The following is a 24,201-nucleotide window of genomic DNA, read 5'->3' on the forward strand; positions in this document are numbered from 1 at the left end:
TGATCAATGAATATTCTATTATAACACATACTTATCAAAACACAAGCACCAAGCTAGAGTCTCATATTAACACATAACTGCTAAAAATTACACAGTGCTAGGCTAAGATTTAATTAGAATTATAATTAATACACACAACAAAAATGATAATTAGAATCTAGAGGTTCTATGATCCACAAGCCAAGTAGTATCAATACATTTGGTATTAATTAATTCTTTTGACTCATGACCCACCACATTGGATCTTCTCTTTCTCTAGCTGATTGATTAATTGTTGTAACACCTTCAAATACTTTTTCATCGTATGATCAAGTATCATCCTTCTTGAAAGTATGAGCTTTTCATATAATTCTTTAGACGTTTCATATAAGTAAACATGTTTCTCATCAAGATCATTGTCGTTTGTATCAGAATTTTCAATCAAAGGTGCAGGGACAATATGCATGATCCTACCCGGAGGATAAAGATGTCTATCCAAGGTCTTTGGTGTTGTGACTGTGCCAACACTTTCTTCATAGTGAACAACCATGTTGATCTCTTCAACGGTGTCTTTGGTTGTGCTTGTTTCTTTTTCCTTAGCATGAATGCTAGGGATATCATCACGTGCCTCTAGTTCAATCTCCTTCAATTTCTTCAACAATTCATCGATAGAGATACTGCAATTAGTGGGAGTAGTAATGTTTTGAGTAGAAGATGTGATTTGTTTCTCTTCATCCGTGTCATCATGGTCAGATTCTTCATTAGATGAATTACATTCGTCCTCATCACTTGCAGACTCAAGAATTAACTCTTGAGTCAAAAGAGATTCATAACATGGCTTGGATGATTGAGAAGTTTCATCAAGATTCTCAGATTTTGATTGTGGCAATGCGAGAGTCTTCTCACATCGAGTCCAGAGAAACCACGATGGAGTTCTTTGTTTATTCTTCAACCCAACCTTTCAATTAATTTAAAATATCTCTATGTAAGATAATGAAAAGATATATATTATATGAGAAATTCATATGCAAATATAGGAGACATATAAGCATTTGTCAAGATCAATGGATCAATACATTGTTCCTCATATTATTATGTGTAAAATAAATGCAAGAGAAAACATTTTAGTGAATACAATTATTGTCAAATGTAAACAAGGGAACTTGAAACTACCTTGGTGTCACGGGTTACCAAACGAGACCCAAATGCATTGATAGAGCGACGCACATCCTTTAGGAAAATTTTACGCTTAGTTCGACCCTGTAACTCATGCAATCAATATTATGCATTGCCCTAATGAAAGTTAACTTGAGCAAAGATCAAACCATTTTTTAACGGATAATGTTATAAAAAAAATTATTTAGCAATTAACATAAATTCATATTTGCCAAAGTCACGATAGGTTGGGAGAACTAGTTTAAGCACCTCGGAAATGAAATCATGAATAGAAGAAGCTGAGAGTGTAAGCACTATGTCACAACCATTTATAATGGAAGTGATAAAAGGGCTTTCCAAATTCAGCTAACTCCGATGTCATGCAGACAGTTGTAAAGATTACAATTAACAAAGACTTAACAATAATGATTATTACAAGACAGACAAATTTCAGGAAAGGATCATTTCATACATATGATATGTCCGCTTGAAATCTTGTTCCTATCTCTTTTTTAAATTTTAATAAATACTATTAAGTAAGCTTCACTTATTTTGCATTACTAGATGAAAAATTTATATTAACTCTCATTGTTATTATTACTAGAAAATTTGAGGCATTTTGTATCTCTAATAATTACATAAACAAATATTAAAAATTACGGATAATTATTTAAAAAAGATATAAGAAGATTTTTTTTGTTTTATTCTAAGGGGTATAATAGTCTACTAAAGAATAAAAATCAAAGAAATAATAATTACTAAAATATATCCTTTTTATAATAGGTATAAATAATGTATTTTTTTAACTATATTATTAGTATGAAATATTTGGTTGTATTATTTCATTATTTCAGTATTTTAAATGAGAATAGCATATCATGGTTGAAATAACTTCTTTTCATTTTTTTTTTCTTTTAACACTTATTCATTCAATGTCGTATCTGCGTAATAACGCACTATTCTACATGTGGTTAACACTAATTATAGTACAAAGCCTATTGAATTAATTAGTTACTACTGAATCGAACAAATTAGAACTTTAGGTGTAATTAAATTAAAGAAGTTAATATAGTTTTAAGTACATGCCTGGGCCAAACGTGTCACAAGTGCATGAAGAGAGCTCGTTTATCTCTCTAAGCTTATATGTCAACAGTGCAGCGGTGCCACCACCAAGCGAGTGCCCCACGATCTATGAAAAGATAATATTATATGTGGCATTACCAGGGTGCATTAATTAAAATCAATGAACGTAGATTCTTCCAAAAGAGTTTGGCAGTATAATTAACAGGGTGACAATTAATACCTTGATTTGGAAACCAGGGTATTGACGAAGAGCATCTTGTAATTAATATATGGGTGCAGCGCTTTCTAATCCAATCTGCTGCAGAAACCATACCACGGTGTGCATGTCCTGAAATAGTGTTCCTTCTCACCTCACCATCACTGCAAATGAATTTATGTTCGAAGGAAACGGGAGCACCCATTGCATCTGTCAGCGTGTCTGTTAAACTACAAGTTCCACGGATCAACACCAACAAACATTTTGCTTCTTTATCAAGTATAACTGTGAAAGCTGGCTTTAGAATCTCATCAAAATTCATTTCAAGTTAAAACATCTTATTGCTTATAAAAGGATCACTGAAATAAAAAAAAATAAAATCATATATATAGTGACCATATCCCCTATAATGATACAATACTTGTTATTAAAGTTTATTTTTACCTATATTATAGATGTAATATATATTAATATTTTATTAAAAAAAATATAGGTAAAGACTATAATAATATACAATATATATATTATTGAATCTCATTTAAAATCAATACTAAAATTGTGTGTAATTATACATATACCGTATCTAGGGGTGGGTAGATGGACTTGAGTCCGCAAACCGATTCGTAAATTTTTTTCATACGTACTTTACTAATTAATATTTTTAGATATTAAGACTTTAATATTTTTTTTTGGTAAAGATAGGAAACTTTACAAAGATGACCGCAATGAGGATTGAACCTAGGTTTTCATGCTTCTAACTACTCCGACCCTTCCCCTCCCAACCACTAGGCTAACCCTAGTGGTTATATTAAGACTTTAATATTAAGTTATGTATTTAATCTTTTAAATTATTATGATATCAAAAATATGTTTAATTGGTATTATTTGTCATTTGAATTATTTTTATGACATTTTAATGCTTTTATATTGAAAGTTTGGTACTATTATATAAATATTTGTAATTATTTTTATTTAATATTTAGTATTTTAAATTTTAGTATGATGAAATTTAGCTTATAAATAAAAAAATACATTTTCTTCTAATTTTATGTATTTTAATTTTAATTTTTTTTAAACAATTATTGTAAAAAGTGAAACGTACACCCGAGCTCTTCTCTTCCTTAGGAGAACATCCTCCTTGACAAAGCCAGCAGCAAATAATTTGGCACGAAAGCGTTTTTTGCTGACAAGCATGGTTCGTGTCAAGCATCTTTTGATCTGATATAAGTCCTTTAACATTTCAGGGTCTTTCAGTTGTACACAATCACTTGTTTGGCCACATTCCATTGCAACTATTTTCTTACCCTGCGATGCTTGCACGTAGATATATATTATATATAGAGAATAAGAAGAAGAATTGAATAAAGAAGTTATTGGAAATGCATGGACCTTATCGTTGAGAGCTGTATAAATGAGGACTCTGGGAGGGTCTAAGACGGGCCACTTGCCGAGTGTCTCAGCATAACAAAATCTGACGGCTTTTGCTAAGGACAGAACTATGTCCTTAAAATCATTGGGTGCCTCAGCTGGTCTCCGTTTAAGGTTAGAGGCAAACTTCTCAACCACTTTACACAAAATACAACGCTTCTTTTTATTCTTCCCCGCCATTCTCCAACCCTATATCGAGCTCCAAAAATGGCAGAGGAAACAACCTACAAAAGCCAAGGAGAGTGTGACCGTATAAGACATCATAAGCTTTGGTTTTTCACTAAGCTTCAATATATATATACAAGACAAAACTTAAGACATAGTTCTCCTTCTACCGCAGGTAACTTTCACTCGATTGCCTGATAAGCTACTAGGTCATTAAACATTTCACAAATTCTATGCTACCCATCTTATCTTACCTGAGAGGGTACCGATACAGTCTTTTATATTTTATATTTTTAATAATTTTTTTAAATAATATTTATAATATTTTATTCTTTCCATTTTTAAATTATTTTATTATTTTATTTTTATTTTATATATTCTAATTTATTTGTAATAATATTATTATATATTTAAATAGTTTAATTTTTAATAACTTTTTAAGTATATTTTTATTTTTTCACTTAAAATTTTTAATTTTCTATATTTTAATTTTAATAACTTTTTAAGTATATTTTTTTTTTGTCTTTTTATCTTAAATTTTTAAATTTTTATATTGTAATTTTAATAATTTTTTATTTCTACTATTTATTAATTTTTTTTTAATATTCTATAATATTATTGAAATCTTATAATTTTAATCTTTATAATTTTATCTTACTTTTTATTTTATAAGTATAATTTAGATTATTTATTTTATAAGTATAATTTAGATTATTTATTTTATAATTAAATTAATTTTTTAAAATCTTTTATAAGTTTACATAGAAAAATGTATTGAAATCTCTCAATCTTTGAGGGTACCGTAGCAACTCCCGAAAGATTTATAAGAGAGATTTTATTTGTAACATAAAAAAAAACATGTTTTTAAATAAATATATTTATTAAAATAATGTTTTAATGGTTATAATAGGTGTGAAATTCACATCATAACAACCCATAATGACAAGTAACATTAATAGAGAAGATTTTGATTAGAATATTATAAATAAAAAATAATGTGATTAAAAATAATTTAATAAACATAGTGGATCAAATTTTTTTTATTTATAAATATTAACTATCAATAAAATTGATAAATAATTTATGATCATAATAAGATTAAAAAGTGAACGGTAACAACAAAAATAGTAAAATACATGACGAAAACTGTATCTATATGTTACAACAACTTCATCACTTCTATGTTGAGAAATGGGAGAGCGGAGAGTATGCTCTGCGGTATGGCCTTGCAAGAGAGGCGGCGGGTTGCGGTGGTGCTCGGAGGCGGCGTGACGGTGGTAGAACGGGAATAGGACTTGGAGCAACTGAAGGGAGACGAGAGACGAAAGAAAATAATGATTTCAATTACAAAGTTAATGTTATTATTAAATTTTTACCTAAAAATAATATAACACAATAATTTTATAAAATTATAGTATTAATAATATAAATGAAAATATACTATTATAATAAAAAGTTTTTTGTAATCATATTCAAATATTAAAATGATACTTATTATAATTTAGAGAGAATAATTAATAATATATATTAAAAATTAAAATAACCCTTTATTTTAAAACTTCCAATTTTTTTAACACAAAAAAAATATATAATGAGACTTAAAATTATAGGAAGAAAATGTGCAGGGAAGCTGATAATTATGATCAGTTCATACCTATGCACCAGAGTAGAGATTTTAAATTTTAGGATGCCCCTATCGATATGTATGGCCTTATCAGAAGATATGGTACACATTATCAATCTTACAATTTGTTTTTGATAATTCAACCATACAAATATCACTTATTTTTTAATTATCTATCTTACTCATCACATAAATATATAAATGAGATGAATTATTTAAGTTTGCTAAATATTCGATTGAATTTAGTTATTTAATTAAACAAGCTAAGCAATGTTAGAAAAACATATTAAAATTAATTACTTTTGCAGTGAAAATTTTGTAATGTATATAATTTTTTAAATTCAAATCTCATTACTACTATTATGTACTAAAAAAAAAAAAACTACAATAATTTTTTTTGATTTGATCAAAACATGCATCCAACCAATATATATGATCAATCATTCACAGGGTACTAATAAAAGATAAAAATGCCAAAGCAGAGAAAAAGGCCAAGTTTGAATTAGGATATACACCCGTCCCATCATTCACATCAGAGACAACTAACAAATAGATAGGATAAATTTTTTTAGGAAAATGACTCATCCTCCGGAAAATGTGTGTCGAATTCATTCTGAAATATTAAAATAATTATTTAAATTATAAAATATTTAATTAAATAATTATTTTATGATAAATTTTTTATAAAATATTAATTTTTTAAAATTTCGGAGGATGATTCGGAGGTTGAAGCATGACTCAATTTTTTAATCAGGTTACAGTGTATTTAATAAAAAATAATTTATTAATTTATTTGATAAATTTATATATTTATTATTCATTTAATAAAATTTATTCAATCTATTTATTAATATTATTTTAAAATTTTAATGGATATGCATTGAATCATTAATAATTTATTAAGAATTATGTAAAAAAAATACATCATTAATTAATTAAAATTTATTTTAATATTCTTTTTAAAATAATTATTATTAAATTCAATAAATTTATTATGGATAATAATTTTTATTAAATAATAATGTAAAAAAATTATGTATGGTTATCGATGTACATATTATATTTTTATTTTTTAATGAAAGAATATTTAAGCATCATGATAATATTTAAAAATTAAATATATTTTTTTTTCCTCTCTTTCCTTTTGATAAATAATATAAGGGATTTAAAATCGGAAACAAAGACCGGTAACCTTTTTGGTCGATGAAAATGATAGTGTCTCAAATCTTATAATTAATGACTAATACGAATTTATAATACATACTTTTTATTATTCAAATATTATTTTAACATAAATGATAAGTAAATATGAGAGTACCAAATCAATCTATAGATCCTAGGATAGACCTTATAATTACTAAGTTAAGAGACTTGATAGTATGAGAATTATTATAAAATTGAGAATTTTATTTTTTATTTAATTAATTATAAACTCTAAGAAAAAGCTTCAAATAAACTTATATTTTATTTTAGATAAGTTTAAATACTAGGAAAAACTTTATTAATGGGACATGACACTATCTAATGACATAAGTTAACTTGATATCATATCTTAATTCAAAATTTTAAGATATTATATTTATGAGTTTTTCTCACTTATAAATTATTTAACATATTTATTTTTATCTAATTTATTTAGGATTTAAACTTTTTACACAATTATAACCTTCAACCCTAAATTTAGGGTTTAAAGTTTATGGGTTAAACTTTCTATTCATGCTTATACACTAATAAATTTATAGATTTTTTTTATTTTATATTTTTTTATGTGAACTTGTAATGTTAATGATAATAAATAGGTGATTCAATCTCGCTTTAAAATTCTCAAAAAGATTAGTGATTAAGTCTAACTCACAAGATATTGTCCCTTATCCTACCTTAAATGTTTATATTACCAAAAAAAAATTAGATCGTAGAAGTTTTTTTTTTTTTTTTTTTTTTTAAATTATCACATTCTTTAACATGCTTTTTCTAGAATTTTCCTATATTGGAAAGAGGGAGGAAAGGAGAGAAGAAAGAGAGACGAGGGAGAGAAAGAGAGGAAGAAGTGAGACGGGGTCTTTAGACATAAAAGACTACTCCATTATTTCATTTTGCTGCATTGCTTATCGCACAGGTTTAACTCTAGTCTAGACGTACTACTTAGTTTTTTTTTTTTTTTTAAAGATACGAAAGATTATAAAGATGGTCGCAATGAAGATTAAACTTAAGTCCTTGTGCTTCTAACTACTTTAATCCCTCCCCACCCAACTACTAGGCTACTAACTAATTAAATAAAGAGTTGTTCATAAATATTATACTTACACATACATTAATGGCTTATGCAGTGTTCTTAGTTGACGAAAAATAGCATGTCTATGGTTTGATTGATCTGGTCCACAAGCAATGAGATTTTAATATATATATATATATATATATATATATATATATATATATATATAGAGAGAGAGAGAGAGAGAGAGAGATAAGCCTCAGTCTGTCATTTAGGGGTGAGCATAAAACCGAGACCTGAACCGAACTCGAAAAACCCGATAAAAAATATTACTTTTGGGTGGGTTCGGACGGGTTTTACAGGTAATTCGGGTTAAAATTTTGATTTTATACAGGTTATATTGGGCGGGTTTGATTTTAAATTTTTAAACCTGCTAAAACCGAACCCAACCGAAAATGAGATAAATTTATATTTTTATTACTTTTGTATAACTAAACAATAATGATCCAAATTCAAAATCTTTATTTCAAGTATAATATAGCCATCAATTTATAACTTTTTCTTTTTCTCATAACCTATATATTTCTTTTGTCTTCTCCTTCCTCATTCAATTTCTCAACACACTAGTCTATTTTTAGATTTTTCTTTTTATTTCTTTCTTTATCTTTTTTTTCCATCTTCCTATCTCCATTTTGAGTACAACTTGTGCAACAGTGGTTTCTTATAGATTTTGTAATCTAACTTTAGATTTCTTTTGCATGTAACAACTATGAATTTTGTTATCTTTTGTTTTTGCTTCTTTAGTTTGTAAATGTTTCATCTACTAATCTACTTACATCATCTATTGTTACCTTCATTCTATTTTTGTATATTGTTTTAAAAATACATTTTGACCGTTTTAAGCTTCACCTTCGTTAAAATAACTTGGTCAACAAAAAATCTCAACCCTGATTGTACCCACCCGCCCAAATCCGAATTCGTTGCAACCCGAACTGCCTCAAACCGAAAGCTCAGTCGGTCAAATATGGGTCACATTTTTTCAAAGTTAGTTTACAACGGGTTAAACATTTTTCACCCGAACCCGACCAAACCCGCTCGTTGCCCATTCCTACAGTGTCATTATTTGTGAAAAAATCCACAATCATTCACCTCCATTACCTTTATCAGCCACATGAACCTCACCAATATAGCTAATGATAAATGTCCATACATTAGTGACCACAAATAAGATATTATAGAATTGTTTACTTGTGTAAAAACAAGAGAAGAGTGGGAGAAAAGCGTGGAATTACACTTTTTTTCCCACAAAATTAAACAAGTCAATTTTTTGTAACTGTTAAAAATAATCAAAATTAATATTTCATGATGGTAGTTTATATTTTTTTTTTCTATTTTATTTTTCACTTATTTTTCTTTTTCTTCCCCATAACTATGCATCACGTCAAAAGAGAAGAATAGTTAGTGCATGTCACACTCCACGGACACAGAAAACAAAAAAGTTGGAAAAGGATGAGACTTATTGGGAGTAATTATTTATTTATAGTTGGCGTTATTTCTCTATCATGTATATATATATAATCCAATAAAACACCTATTGTCAACTTTAATTCAATAATTGGTATTCCTGCGTCATTTATGTGACGTTTTATTTAGATTAATTATGTTTTTAGCTTTAAATCTTGAAGTAATTATTTTTTGATCTTTTAAGCCTAAAATTTATGTTTTTAGTTTATGTAGTTTTAAAAATGAAATTTAATTTTTGTATATATTTTTTTAGACCTGAAATTTAAAATTTAATTTTTAGTATTTAAAATATATAAATTATTTTTTGAATTAATCAAATTAAATTAGTTTTTAACCCTCAAATTAACAATTTTTTTTTAATTTTAAGAACTAAAAAATGTTAAAAACACGTCTACTTTAATGAATCTGTATTTCTTTTTTTACAAGATTACGCATGACTTTAATAAATGCTATTTATTTTATTTTGAATTAAAATTAAAATTTTATTTTAGTAATTTGTGCAATGAAAATTTGCATTAAAAATTATCAAACTATTAAAGTAAATACTCAATTTTGTAGTTGAAATGACGTTTCTAAGCAGACAATAAGTAAAAGTTAAATGAACTTTAAAAAATATCTGAAGTCTGCGTCAACTTTAATAATTCAGCAAACAGCATTCTTTCCATGTTGAAACGAAACGACAGCGGACAGCCTCTAATCAAATGAAAAGATAATTAAAATTAAATAAATTTAAATAATCATATGGTTTCAAATAGGCTTAATATATTATTTTACGATAAAATTTTAATTAGATCTTTAAATATGAATAATTTGTAATTATGTTGTTGATTTTCTTTATAACTTTTATAATTTAATCTTTTGAGTTAATTTATAACTATAGTAACTTGAAATCACTATAAAAATAATAATAATTTGTAGTAATTTTACTAATTTCAGAAATCGAATTATTGGTATTGTATTTTGTATAAGATCAGTAACTTAATTGTAATTTTTTTTCGCCGAATATATTTTAAGAAGTAAATTATAAGCATTTAAATAAATTATATATTTTTAACTGAAAAAATACAATTTTAAAAGAAAATTTGTAAATTGAAAAGTATGAACAATATTTAAAATAATAAAAATAATATTCTTCATAACATATTAAAAATTTAAATAAATTATATGTAATTATGTTGTTTATGTAAAGATTTAAATGCACTTTTAGTTATCCTATTTTTATTAATTTACAATTTTATTCTCTTATTTTTAAAATAGAGATATTTAGTTCTATATTTTTTTAAGTACAAAATTTTGCATATAAAAGATTTTTATAATGATTAAAAAATAACATATAAAATATTTTGTTTGTATTTATTTTAACGAATATTTTTTTTAGAGTATTTTAACAAATAATTGATATTTTTTTAATAAATATTATTTACATGATTTTTAAAAAAAAATTATCTTTAAATATCATGTCACTAAATATCATATTACTTAAATTTAATAAATTTTAAAATTTAACTATTAATTGATGTCAACTTGACAAAAGATCTTAATTTATGTATTGCTTAAATTAGAGGACTTAAATTTTTTTATCTTAAAATAAAAAAAATAAAATTAGTGGATTGACAAAAATAAAAGAGTTAAAATTATAATTTAGTTTTATATAAAAATAAATACATTACTTGATTAAATTATCCATATAAGAACAATTTTAATTATCTAAATATAAAAAATTATGTTATCTTAACTATTTTAATTAATATTCTTTATTTTATGTCATTTTAGTACTAAATGAACATAAGTCTAGAGCAAGAAGAAAATGTCGACTAAAAATAACAATTTTTTTTTTTGTTACAAGAACTAAAACAAAATTGAGCCATATTTGCAAGAGCACTTAGCAATGTCTAGAACTTAAAACATATTTAAATATTTTCTTTTTAATTTAGACACCAAAATTAAATTCTCAAAATCCTCAAGAACCTACCGATAATTGCTTGTACTTGAAATTTGAATATTAAATATAATTTGATTAATTTTAATTTTAAAAATACAACGTTCAACGATATAAAAAAAATATATATATGTTCAGTAATACAAGAATTACAAATAATATCAATAATATTTTACAAGCAATGCATGTACTTAAAAAAAATATTACAATCTTTTTATATAATTTATTATTTTTAGTGAAGTATATATTATTTTTTAAAATTTAATTAATATACGTCAGTGCAAAAAAAAAACCCTAAATAGACGTTTAATAAAATTTCATTACCTTATTATATTCTATTCAATAATGAGGTTGCAATATGGTAAATTTCATTTGAATATACGTATGAAAATGTTTTATACTAACAACGCATATAACTTAACTTTTGGTTTTTGTTTGTACTCTTTTTTGGTACATGAAATGTGTTTATTTTTTTTAAAAAAATTAAGATATTAATATTATAATATAAATGTATTCATACATAATACTATTATGTTAATAATTTTTTTGTTTAAATATACATTTCTTTTTAAACTTATTTCAGTTTTAATGAATTTATTTTGTGTTAATAATAATCGATGTTTATTAGTAACTATTATTTTAACATATACAATAGGTGGGATAAATCTTTATTTTTCTTTTGGGATAAAAATTAAATTTTTCTATGATCATATCACACATCGCTAATGGCAGGGCTGAGATGTTCATTTTTGGCAACTTCTCTTCATCTAACTTTTATGAACTTTTATGATTCAATAGTTCAAGATAGGTTCAATCAAGCATGATAAAAATAGTTCAATGTATGAAACGTGAGCTGACAACTTCAAAACATGGAAAGAATTTTCTATTTCTTTTCTTGAGCTAATAATCAGAGAACCTTAATAGTTTACTTAATTATCATTGTCAATTACGCATTCCTATTCAACAACTGTGTGAGGTAAACACAAAATGCATGGCCAATACGCCAGCAACCAAAAATATCATACACAAACAAAGCTGACCAACTTCAACGACAGGCACAAAAGCACCAGTCCAACGCATTTGAAGGAGAGAAAAGCTCCTTCAATCATAAGATGGAGCAAGACATTCATCAACCATATCCAAAAGATTTGGGTTTTCCAGTGCAGCTGCCACACGCTCTTTATCATTTAATTGTTTGTTAACTGCGTATATATTTGTGACAAAGAAATAAAAATTAAAATGCAATACTATGAATGTCCAGTCATGATCAATGATCTATAAAAGAATTCTAAAATAGTCAGGAGGCAAAATCAACAATTCATTGACTAGTGTGTTTCAGAAGACACTTTAAGAGCTTATAAGCTGGTTTGATAAAAAAATTAAATCATGTTTGTTCATGTGCCAGGAATGCCTGTGTTTGAAAAGGGTAAGGGAGCACAGGAAAGCAGGAATGCTGGGTTTAAGGGCAGAGCTACTTGTATAAAACAAACAATCATCAAATAAAATGAAATACTAAATCTAATTCTTTCACCCAAAAAAGTCTAAATTCTAAACCAAAGTCAGGAGTTTTGTAACAGGTCGGTCAACAGCATGCTTTAATCTAAGAAAGAAATGCCATGGCAATCATTCAAGTAGTAGGACATTCCTAGATCAATATTTGAAGGACAGCAGAATGCTTCAGTACACAGAGAATTCAAATCAAGGACATCGGTGCAGTAAAGTAACACATAACAACAGGGAGAAAGAGAAAAAAGTAAGAAATTAAAACCTGCAGCTTCAGTTGCATGAGATCCAGGTGCTACTCTGATATCCACCTAACCAGAATTAATTAGTAAAGATAAATAACATAGGGTTCAAAGATTGGTAGAATATTTGGTTTAATTAGTAAATACTATAAATAGTATTTCAGTATTCCCTACATACCCAGAAACATAAAAGTACATATTATGCTTTATAAACACCATAGTTTGACAATATATACTATCATACAATTAGGTAACAATACAAAAATGTTAGACAAGAAAAAAAAAAATGTGGATTATGGTTAACATGCCAAATAGTATTGCAGGTGTAAGAGATATCATGAGTGGAACAGCTATACCAATGGCAGGAGCTAGCATGTCCTCCTCTATAAATCTTGTGAAGTAGCACCAGTTCAACTTATTTTAAGAGAGCATAACAAAGGATGTTCTGAATAGGCATGAGAGTTTGGAGAGAAAAATAAATCTAACCCCATTACCATCGGGTTTGGAGAAATATGTGGAGAATCTGTCCCATTCTATTTTATTTCTTAATTCAACTCACTTATATATTTTTAAAATAAATATATGACTTACATTTTAATTCAAATATATATAAAAAAGATGTCAAGAATCTAATAAAAATAAGAAACTTCAGAAGTAAGAATTAAATCATACCTTTAACAAAATGTGTGATATCAACTTTATTATTGAACTATTATTACAATGATCAAAATTACTTTACTATTTTCAATGATTATGAGAAATGTGAGTGGAAATAAAATCATAGCTCTACTTCCCACAACATGTGGGACTGAAGGCAGTTGGGTATTTATACCCCAAACCCTTGCGTGCCTTAACAAATTGAGAAGAACCTAACCCAATTAAAGTAATTTTTTTCATCAAAAATTGGGTTAGATTCAGACATGTACCCACAGGCTCAGATCAATTACTATGCCTAGTAATGAGTCAACAAAAGCATTGTTACTGACTAATCAAAGCCTAAACCCTAAATATATTATATGAATCACTTTCACGGATCAAGCTTAGGTTCCAGGATTTTTAACAAGAACTCTCTAAAGCTTGTTTTATTAGATGCTTTGTGGCTTCCAGTTTCAGCTCATGGGTTATTTATAAGGGTCTACAATCTACAATCTACATATCTTTATCTGGTATGCAAAGGTGATACTCTGAACAGAGTTTTCTTGATTCTTCTTTAGAAGGATTTCTGATCCTCCTGCATCATTTCCATCTACGATTGACTTCTAAAGAACAAGGGAAACAAAAACAATTTTATACTAATGAAAAAAATGAGTGCTGCCTCTACTGCAATAGGTGTCCCACATATTTAGTATTGATTATTTTGTAAGAAGCCAGAAATCATTCAAGCAAGAATAAGGGATTCAGAATTGTTGCATGCTGTTCAATATTAAAGTCACAATTCACATTCACTACCACATTTTTTGCATCATATCATAAATCATGATTGCAATTAAGCAATTCATTACTGTTTTAATCCCTCTCTCTAGTTAGTATTAACAATCTATAAGTTCAACAGTACTTTAACTTAAAGCAATTATCTACTCAACTGTGTGCCCATTGGCACATAGTATGAAAGCATTAAATACACCATATGAATTGTTTTAAATTACTTAAAAAAACTAGTAAAAGAGTTTAGTATTTATTTTATATAAACAAATAGCTTTTTCATTGTTAAGAAATTTCTAATTTGAAGTTTTTACTATGTGCCCCTGGGCACACACAACAGGAAGTCCCTTCTATTAATCATATAAGAAAATAACCCATCAATACATTTTTGCCTCTCCAACTCCACGTAGCATTTATCAGAGCAAGTTACTAAACTCAGAAAAATGGAGAATACCTTGTATCGTGAAGGCAAGCTTCTCATGAGTTTGACACGTAAACATAGACCTATAATTGTCGCCATACTGCAATGTTCCACTGTAGGAGTAAATGTAACCCTGAAGAATAACCCAGTCACCATCCAATAAAACAAGGAAATTAAATATTCCATAATCCACATAAAGTGTGTATCAAAAAATCTAGAAACTCAATAAATGAAAATAATAGTAATAATAATAAATTAATAACAGTAATAATTATTATAATCACAAATACCTAACATAATTACGCTGATCATCAACTTCAACTGCTTCCTCTGTGATCACCTTAAGCTCTTCCAAGGAGTATGGGTGCTCAGGGTCCTTTATATCTCTTATATGATTTGAGAATGTTAAGAAAATATTGAAGTTACAATTATCAACTTTTCTTTTTATTTTCTGAGTAATTACTGGAAAAAAAAATGAAATTTGAAATTTAAAAAAGGATATCAAAAATCTCTTGTTGGTCAATTGGTTCCACAGCATACTCATCATGGGGAGCAAATGGAGAAGTTCGAGCTCGACGCTCTTTCTTTTCATATATGACAGGGTTTGCATTGATTAACCCAGATACCATTTTGGCCAAGATTGCAACTTGCTCGGTAAGGGCAACAACAAGAAGGATGATTCAAGTATTCAACCGGAATTTATCAATTTATTATTACAAAACTGTCCCAAATATGATAGCTGGAACTTGGTAGGAAGGAACCTCAGTCCTGAATACGACTTTTCTATGCTGCATTCAGGAAAAAAATTAAAAAATTTATAATTAAATAATAATATGATAACTAAAAAATTATAAAATTTATCATGATAACTAAAAATAATAATATGATTAAATGTACATTAAATTATTTTATCTGTACACATCAAATTATTTCCCAACGCTGGAGCAAAACAATATTTATTGACCTCAAAAACTGCTCAGAAAAGGAAATGGCACCTTGAAACTGAACATTGCACGCAAATAATACAGAAATAATACATGTGGTATAATCCAACTAGTCTTTATTATTCGCTTGCCATCTAAACAAAACCCATTAGTTGCCACTTGCCATTCAAATAAAATAGCTCTTTCCTTACCAACTCATCCCCAATATCTTTTCCGGCATCAGCATGCCTTTCAAGATTATGAGTCTATTTGAATTCAAACTTAGAAGTGCTTCCGGGAGCTTCTTTACTAGAAAATATTCTTTATTTTCAGTAAAAGAAGTTTTCAAAAACACTTTTAACTTGTATTCAAACATCCTGTATATGGTTAAGCTTACTTATCCTTACGGTAAACGTTTATCCACAATTAATAGTATAATAAGATGATGCGGTTAACAAGAAAGTAAAAACGAAAATGATAGAAAGCTTACTTTAAGAAATCAACCAGAAAGAAAACCCTTGGTGTCAGAAACGGCAGAAATTCTGGTTGTCTGAAAGATGCCGAAGGAGGAAGCACCACCAAAACGTCGCTGATGGCACCCGAGACCTGCATTTTCAGAATCGTGGCTTTCCCGCTCCTATGATTAGGGCTATTTATAGCGGACAGGAAAAGGAAGGGTTTAGAAACAGTTTTTTAACAAACATAAAAAATAAATGCGATTTTCGGAAAATAAACACACCAAACAAAAATCTGCTCAGTTTCAAAGCTCTTTCAGAAATTTCGAGCATAAAACAAATAAATTATTAAAAAAATTTCCCTATATATTTATTGAGTCCCGAAAGTGTTGCAGAAAATTGAGCAAGAAAAAAGAAAGGCTTATAAGCTGACAAAGAAAATTGAAGATAAGGGAAGGAAAAAGCGTTGGTACCTTGTGTCTTAAAATTGGGAAACTGAGGTAGCGAAACCAAATTTTTGGGTTGGGAGTTAGGTAAAGTGGTGATTGTTCGGAGAAGATGGCGCACGAGCACCGCCGAAATTTTGGGATGGAGAGAAGAACACGGATACTACAAGCAACTCTGCTAAAATTTAAGCAACCCATAAAATGGGTCAGAGCTGATATGGCAGTGATGTGACATAGGAAATTGCTTATAAGCAACCTCCAGATGCTCTAAGACAATTTTTTTTTTTTTATTTTAATTTTTGGTGACAATTTTCTTTTTATTTTTTCACCGGATAATAATACATTACTACTATTTTTTAATTAAACTAAAGTAAAAGCGTTTTTGAACAGACACCAAAGTAAAAGTTTTAGATAACAAGTTTCTTTTTCTCAATAGAAGTTATTTTATAAAATTAAAAACTTAAATTTTATTTAAATTAGTTGTTTAGTTTAATGGAAGATTAATTTATGAAATAAAATAATATAAAAAATAATTTAATTAACATAAAATTAAATTAGTGTAATAAAATATTAAAATATAACTATGATAAACTAAATCGAAATGAAAATAAAACTATAACAAAGTCTTTGAACTGTGATTATATAACAACTTATTTCTCGACTTTATTTAATTGTTACTATGTTCTTTTTTTAATGAGAGCTTTCTTTATTTTTCTATTAATTAACTAATATTTATTTTTCTATTAATTAACTAATTAACTATAACAAAGATTAATTATTATTTTTACGTACATAAAATACTGATTTTCAGAATTGTGAAACCTCATTTTTGTACACTCTTATTTGCAGCCGTTGATTTGTTTTTAAGGGAATGAAAGGGCGAGATTTGTTTACATTATTTGACCTTACAATTCGCCATTTGCGTTCGTCGTAACCACATCACTTCATCGGTGCTGCGTACGCCATCTTCTCCAACCAAACCAATCACCGCTCCGAACCTACTTTTCCCAACTCCGAAGCCAAGAATTCTGGAAACCCCAACTTTTCAAATTCGACGACAAAAGGTGAGAGCTTGCTCAACTCTAATACCACCTGCTTTGATTTTTCACCACTTTTCCGCCATTCGATTGCTTTGTCACAGTTGCGGTTTTTCAATTTTACATGAGCTGGGTTTTCTTAATTTTGATATTTTTTGCACACAAGTTGTTAGCGTTGGATTAGGATGAAAAATTCATGCCATGGTGGATTGTGTTTGTGTGACATTTTGTGCTCTGCTATCCCTCTTAGGTTGGATAACTGAAGGTCTCGTGAATTGCTAGAGCCTGATGATGAAATTTGAGAAAGAAAGAAACCATATTTTGTTTAGTTTATGTTATAAGTTTATGTCTAGGGTGTACAATCCATTTACTATTAGCTTTTTATTACTTTTCTTTCACTGCATATGGATAGAGATAATCTTAAGTTCACCTACTACGTGACAAATAGGTTTAGGCTATAATGGTAAGGTCATATATAGAAATTTAAGTTGTATCCACATAAACATGAACGTATAAAGATTGGCATAATATTAGCTCACAAGTTCAATTGACGATGCCAGAAATGACAGAAAGATGCAGCAAGACACCTGTTGCAATAGCCGGAGTCATAATTGCAGTCCTAAGAATTTGCAATGCTATAGAAATTATGGAACTATAATGGCTATTTAATTGCACTGTTATGACTTGTAACAATTTGTGAGGTTTGAGGATGGGGATTTGTCATCTTCCCTTGGAAGCTAACTGAACCGCCAAATTTTGGCAGTTTATCAAAATTTAGGAGACACGGAACTTGTAACAATTGATTCCTTAGCTTATGTAATATAGGTTAGATTGTAAATTAAAATGGGTTCTTTGTTCTTGCTTGCTATATGAGTGTTGTGATAACTGTGGATTGAATATGCTCCACTCTTTGTTCTGTCACTTGGTTTTTTTTTTGTTGTTGAATGGTACTTACTCTACTCTTGCTAATTTAGTTTATGTAAGTTGCTAAGGCATTAGCTTCTGCTTCATCTTTAACATGTTAATTATATTGACACAGCTACACTTCTTTTTTCCTTTTGGCTTCAAGCTTGATTGGCCCTTAACTTGACAAAAATTGCTTTAATGTACCTTGTTCATGCTTAATTTTTCCCAGTATATTACTTTACACTTTTCATTAAAAGGTAGTCCATTTTCCTGCCTACAACTTGTGTCTTATTCTTTAGTCTTGATTTATCTTTTTCTTCTATTTTTCTTTTTCCTGTTATAACTTGGGTACTTCTATTCTTTTAGACATTGTTGTTAGGATAGTCAGATCGCAAGAGTTGAGCTGCCTTTTCCATGTTGAGTTAGTTGTGGGATTTCCTGTGAGTGGGATCATAGTAGAATAACGATTTTTATCGTGGGGTTGTTGATCCCTGGTAAGGCCTGCAGTCCTGAATTTTCGGGTCAGATCCCTTTTTGACCAGGTTTTGAAAAACCCTAAATTCCCTTTTCTCCTTCATACCTTCTCTGTTTGTCTCTTCATCTACAACCCTAAGTTCTCTCCGCCAATGCCAACTGCAACCACCCCATCTCCACCATGTGCTGCATCTTTTGCTTTACGAAGTGCAAACTGCAAACAGATGGTTCTGCACTCCTAGGCGAATTGCGGAGTGGAGAACTTTGACTCTATGAAGTTCAAACTGCGAACAATTGGCTCTACTTATGTTTTGTGAATGTATTATTAACTTATGTGTTGTGACTTAATTACTTATGTTGAGTTGTGTGTTTTGTTATGTATTGAATATGAATCTTATGACTTATTATGATTATGATTTTTCAATTTAAGTTTGTTTAATATTGTGATTTAGAGGTTATTTTCTGTATTTGTTATGTGTTTAATATTGTGATTATTATTATTATTATTATTATTATTATTATTATTATTTAATCTAGTAAAGGTGCACTTGAGTAGAAAACGCTGTCGTTTCTTTTGCAACGTTGTGGTTCTTCATTGGTGGTCTTCTTCCTCCATCGTTATTCGTTGCCGTGGTAGGGTTCGCAGAGTTGCAATTTCCCTTCATTTCTTCATCCTCACATCAACGTCTCGATCCCTCCACCAATTACACGCCAAATCAACAGCATCGCATGACACGGTTGATATTTCGTTACGTGCCTGCAAGTAATTAGCTGAAAAATTATTAAGCTTCTGAGAAGATCGTTAATCTCTGTGCATAGCATTGAAGCACTTGAAAGATGCAGAAATTGGGTGACTTCAAACTACCACATTTCTTCAATTACCCACCTTACTTCACGTAAATTCCCTTTTTATCCTTGTCTTTAGTTTTTTTATGCTTTGCAATTTTTTTCTTTTTAATTCTGCTTTGTTATCAATTTTCTTCTAAGTAATTTATTAGATTTCAAACTAACAATATGATCGTTTATTTTCCTCCGTGAATAAAAAAAATGCTTTGTTGTCAATTTGCTGGGACCTTCCTATTGCTTTCATTGGATATTTTATCAGGTTGCTTGTGATATTGTATTATTGTTGTGTGATTCAATTGTTTTTCCTCTTTTGTTTGCAAAGTTCGTTGCTTAGGGTTACTGATAAGATTATTGAGAGTGAGGTAGTAATTAACCAGTGGTTCACCTTTGTTTCTACCTTTCAGTTTGCAGCCAGTAAGAGACACAAGAGAGAAACAGATACAACTATGGAAAGAGCTTATTTTAGATTATTGTAAAACACAGAAGATATTTGTAATTGGACTTGAAGAAGAATTTCCTCTATTTACAAATCATGTAATTGAAAGTAAGCTCAAAATTCCTGCTTTTTTGTCATTTTATGTGAAGTTGAGTAATCCCGTAAATGCTCCTTTAGTGTTTTTAGGTGAATAAATGCTCCGCCAATTTTTTTTGGTGAATAAATGCTTCTTTAGTGTTTGGTCTTGCTTATTTCTATTTTTTTTTTGTTGTATGATTGTTTTAGATTTTTCATCCTGCAGGGTCTCTTACCCATGAAGCAAGAGCAGCTTTCCTTTCAGCGTTAGTTTCTGAAGGTATGCTTCATTCATGTCTATGGATTTATAATTCTTGTATTTGGCTAAGAGAAAAATGCCTGAAGTGTGTTATTTTAATTTGGAAGGACGTGCAGAATGGATGGATAAAGGACATAGGAAGTGTCTTATTCTCTGGCATCGGATTCAAGATTGGGCTGACATTTTGATACAGTTTGTAAGTTTAGATTACTAGTTTGATACTGCAATGGTTATTTAATGCCTTGTTATTGAATTTGCTTTAATATTGATTAGGCAAAAGATAATGGACTGGAAGATGGTGTTGTGACGATAGAAGAAATACGATCTGGGACTGAATCTCAAGGAACAGGTAATCTGTTAATGCTTATGTCCTATCTATTTGTTAAGCTATAATTTGTGACAGGAAAAGTTTGACGATTATTTGGTTGTTCAATACAATTGTCTTGTGTGTTGAAGCATGCGAGTGTATGTTTAGGACTTGATAGTGGTACTAATATGAAGTATTTACTGTTAAAAGTAATAACTAATCTCTGCTAAAAATTGTAAAGATGACGTTTTTTCTTTTCAACATAGTCTATTTCTATCCAAGATCACGATTTGAATTTTGAATAACTCTAGCAGTTTAAAGAGACTAAATTTAAAGAGTTTTACCATACCATCAAAGCTGTTTAAAAAGCTACGTCAATTGAATGCTTTGATTATACAACTAAAAAGAAAGCTACCTTTTATTGTTTTAAAAATTAAGCTTAAAGTGATTCAAATTTTGTTTAATAATCAATTCAGTCCCATTTTAAGTGAACATTTCCATTTTGAAATTTGTATTTGGAAACCAAGGGAAAACTTGTGACCACCCCAAACAGGCCCTAAATTTAAAGGATCTAATTTTTATCCATCGACAATTTAAAGAGTCTTACTCTATCACCAAAGCTGTTAAAAGTTGTGCTGCTAGGGAAAGACTCGATATACTACTACAATGACATTACAGTTTTCTGTTTACTGACAACATAAAATGTCTTGCTCACGGTGGATCAAATTTAAGTTCAATGTTATAACAAAAAAAGAAAAAGGACATCCATTTCCCTGTTTAAGCTTTGAAAGGATGGAAAGAATGTTAATTTGTTTTATAGTTTATTCTCTCATTGCTATTAATTTCTAATTAACATTTGAATAATGTAGTACCTTTTATCCTTGCTTGCTTGCTACATTCCCACTTGTAGTTGACTTGTTTTGTAGTGTATAGTTCTTGGGTTACATCCTACCCATGCGTCAGTAACCGATTCTTGTCTTGCCCTGTGTGGGAAGTGAACCACACAGAACCTAGCAAGGCTATTGGTATGACTGTGATCCATTAGTTAGTATTATATGCCACTAGCAATGGCCCGTGGAGTGCGTATATTAAAACAGATTTAAAACTCCGTGATGCACTGTATTAAAATTTCATTGTGTTTTCTTGTAGCATAACATAACTTAATCTAGTTTGTGTAATTTGATGACATCTTTGGCAACCTACCTGCTTAATAGGAACATCATATGGTACCAAGTAAATTTTCCTGTTGCGAGTATTGACCCCTACCCTCGTCGTGAAATGGGAAGTTTTTAACTTCACCTCAAGTGTTGTCACTTCTCTTTATTTCCCTGTTTATAAACTTTTTAAGCTTTTTGTATTATAAATATATATTTTCACGTAATCATTTAATCCCTAGTTAATAGAATGACATTGGAACAATTACTATAATTTAAAGATTAATTAGGACGAGTTAAAGTGTTTACATGCTAAAGAGATATGTCATAATAGTTTTATCCCTATCTACCATTTTTGACCGATAAAAGAAAAAAGAGATATGTCATACAATTCAGGGAGATTGAATACTCTTTTTCTTAATATATTTTAGTTATTTCCTACGTGCTGGGCTTTGCAATTGTTTTGACTCATTATTTTTTATATTTCGCAGAGCTTCATGGAATAGATCGAACTATTTTGAATCGTGCACTGAAACTATTAGAACAGAAGGGAAAGCTTGTGGTCTTTAAAGGAACTTCAACTGATGATGAAGGAGTTAAATTTTCTCTATAATTTTGTGTTTGAATCTATTGAATCTTGGGGATTTTGATTCTATCTTTGTGGTTGTGAATCGTTTTAGTAAGATGACTCATTTTATACCCTTGATAGTGCATTTTGAGAAATAACTTTGTATGCATTTATTTATCCTTTTTGACCTTTGTATGTGTCTTATATTCATGTTTTGGCTTAGATTTATGATAGTGATATTATTTAATATTTTTTGTAATTTTTACTTAATTTTTGGACTTTTATCAACTTGAATACTCTGTCTTGTGTAGGCCGTATTTTGAGCTCCCAAACTCTGATTGGGATGTTCTTGGTACCGTTGAAAAGCTTAAGAGAGTGGTACAACCTCTTTGTTGAATTCCAAAGCCAATTCAGATAAAAAAAAAGCTCCAAAAATGTAGTGCAAAGTTACAACCCAATAAAATTTTATTTTTTTATTTTTAGTTTAAACTTAAATGACTTATAATTAGTGTATTAGTAACTTAATTAGTGGGTCAGGCTTTGTTAAGTCATACTTAGGTCCATTTAGTTGTCTATACATAAGTGTAATTGCATTGGAGTCGAGAACTTCTATCTCATTTTTCAAATTTTCTTGCATTACAAGTTTTTCTTATTTTCTCTCAACTCTCCTTTCTCTCAGAGTTCTCTCTTTTCTCTATTTTCTGGACAAAACTCTTCATCTTCTCTGTGCATAGATTTGTGAGTTGATAGCAATGGAGATGTGCAGCTAGCTAAGTTTGATTAATCAATTCAAGTTTCCAATTTTTGTGGTAAATTCCTCTCGAATTCAAATGTCCTTTTTTTTTTTGGTTCTTCAATTAATTTTGAATTCGATTCATGATTGTGGACTGGGTTTTTGATTAATTGAAGAATAAAATCAATTCAAATTAATTTTAGGACATCGAATTTATTCAATTTAGATTGAAACAATGCAAAACATATTTGTCTTCATAGGATTTTTATAAAGCGCGATTGCGTTCTGCGTCCTTTAATTCAAATTGAATATTAAACAGTGTAATTCATATTATTTCTTAATAATATGGCAATTAGATACTTGAATTGGTGTTTCATCTGATTAGATTGTCAAATTCGTGATTCTTTAGAATTAAATCGTAGTTTTATAATATGTTTTAATTTCTACACATAAACTATATGTGAAAAATTCCCTTGTTAACTTTTGATAAAAATTTGTGTTCTTATGAATTATGTCTTTTGAGAATTCGACCTAGGATTTCTTTATATTGCAAAATTTAGGAGAAACTAGTATTATTTGACCACATTTGATGATGCGTGTTAACCTTACAACAAAGTAGATGATGCTAGTCATATCTTAAGACTCTTCTTTAAAGAAGTTTCCAAGTAGCATGGTTTACCCAAAATCAT

General features: G+C 28.8%; 4 protein-coding genes across 8 annotated transcripts; 1 reads left to right on the forward strand and 3 right to left on the reverse strand.

Annotated features, from left to right (window-relative positions):
- LOC114917081 (uncharacterized) lies at positions 1-4,466 on the reverse strand. Its single transcript, XM_029275073.2, has 6 exons — positions 3,803-4,466; positions 3,516-3,718; positions 2,438-2,643; positions 2,221-2,323; positions 1,153-1,239; positions 1-937 (listed from the first exon to the last, which is right to left on the reverse strand). Exons 1-4 carry the CDS (start codon positions 4,019-4,021, stop codon positions 2,274-2,276), a joined length of 678 nt encoding a protein of 225 aa, XP_029130906.1. The 5' UTR covers positions 4,022-4,466; the 3' UTR covers positions 1-937; positions 1,153-1,239; positions 2,221-2,273.
- On the reverse strand, positions 224-1,067 carry LOC145953419 (uncharacterized). Its single transcript, XM_083067371.1, has 2 exons — positions 1,056-1,067; positions 224-937 (listed from the first exon to the last, which is right to left on the reverse strand). The coding sequence occupies exons 1-2, from the start codon at positions 1,065-1,067 to the stop codon at positions 224-226; spliced, it is 726 nt and encodes a 241-aa protein (XP_082923497.1).
- Positions 4,467-12,159: 7,693 nt separating the features above from the next.
- Positions 12,160-16,909, reverse strand: LOC109816623 (protein AE7). The gene is made up of 7 exons (XM_083066703.1): positions 16,745-16,909; positions 16,307-16,465; positions 15,394-15,681; positions 15,184-15,287; positions 14,927-15,026; positions 13,074-13,119; positions 12,160-12,507 (listed from the first exon to the last, which is right to left on the reverse strand). Exons 3-7 carry the CDS (start codon positions 15,520-15,522, stop codon positions 12,407-12,409), a joined length of 480 nt encoding a protein of 159 aa, XP_082922829.1. The 5' UTR covers positions 15,523-15,681; positions 16,307-16,465; positions 16,745-16,909; the 3' UTR covers positions 12,160-12,406.
- Positions 16,910-17,619: 710 nt separating this feature from the next.
- Positions 17,620-23,026, forward strand: LOC109809716 (vacuolar protein sorting-associated protein 25). 5 transcript variants are annotated; one of them, XM_083066702.1, is made up of 7 exons: positions 17,620-17,781; positions 19,691-20,030; positions 20,385-20,524; positions 20,718-20,771; positions 20,867-20,946; positions 21,024-21,099; positions 22,703-23,026. In XM_083066702.1, the coding sequence occupies exons 2-7, from the start codon at positions 19,972-19,974 to the stop codon at positions 22,822-22,824; spliced, it is 531 nt and encodes a 176-aa protein (XP_082922828.1). In that variant the 5' UTR covers positions 17,620-17,781; positions 19,691-19,971; the 3' UTR covers positions 22,825-23,026. The 5 variants fall into 5 exon arrangements, with proteins under 5 accessions (XP_082922828.1, XP_082922824.1, XP_082922825.1 ...); XM_083066698.1 differs by having other exon boundaries at positions 17,621-17,781; positions 20,858-20,946; XM_083066699.1 differs by having other exon boundaries at positions 17,622-17,781; positions 19,672-20,030; positions 20,858-20,946.
- Positions 23,027-24,201: the final 1,175 nt, after the last annotated feature.

This window comes from Cajanus cajan, chromosome 11 (genome assembly GCF_000230855.2).
Source record: "Cajanus cajan strain Asha chromosome 11, NIPB_CcT2T_4, whole genome shotgun sequence".
NCBI classification, from domain to species: domain Eukaryota; kingdom Viridiplantae; phylum Streptophyta; class Magnoliopsida; order Fabales; family Fabaceae; genus Cajanus; species Cajanus cajan.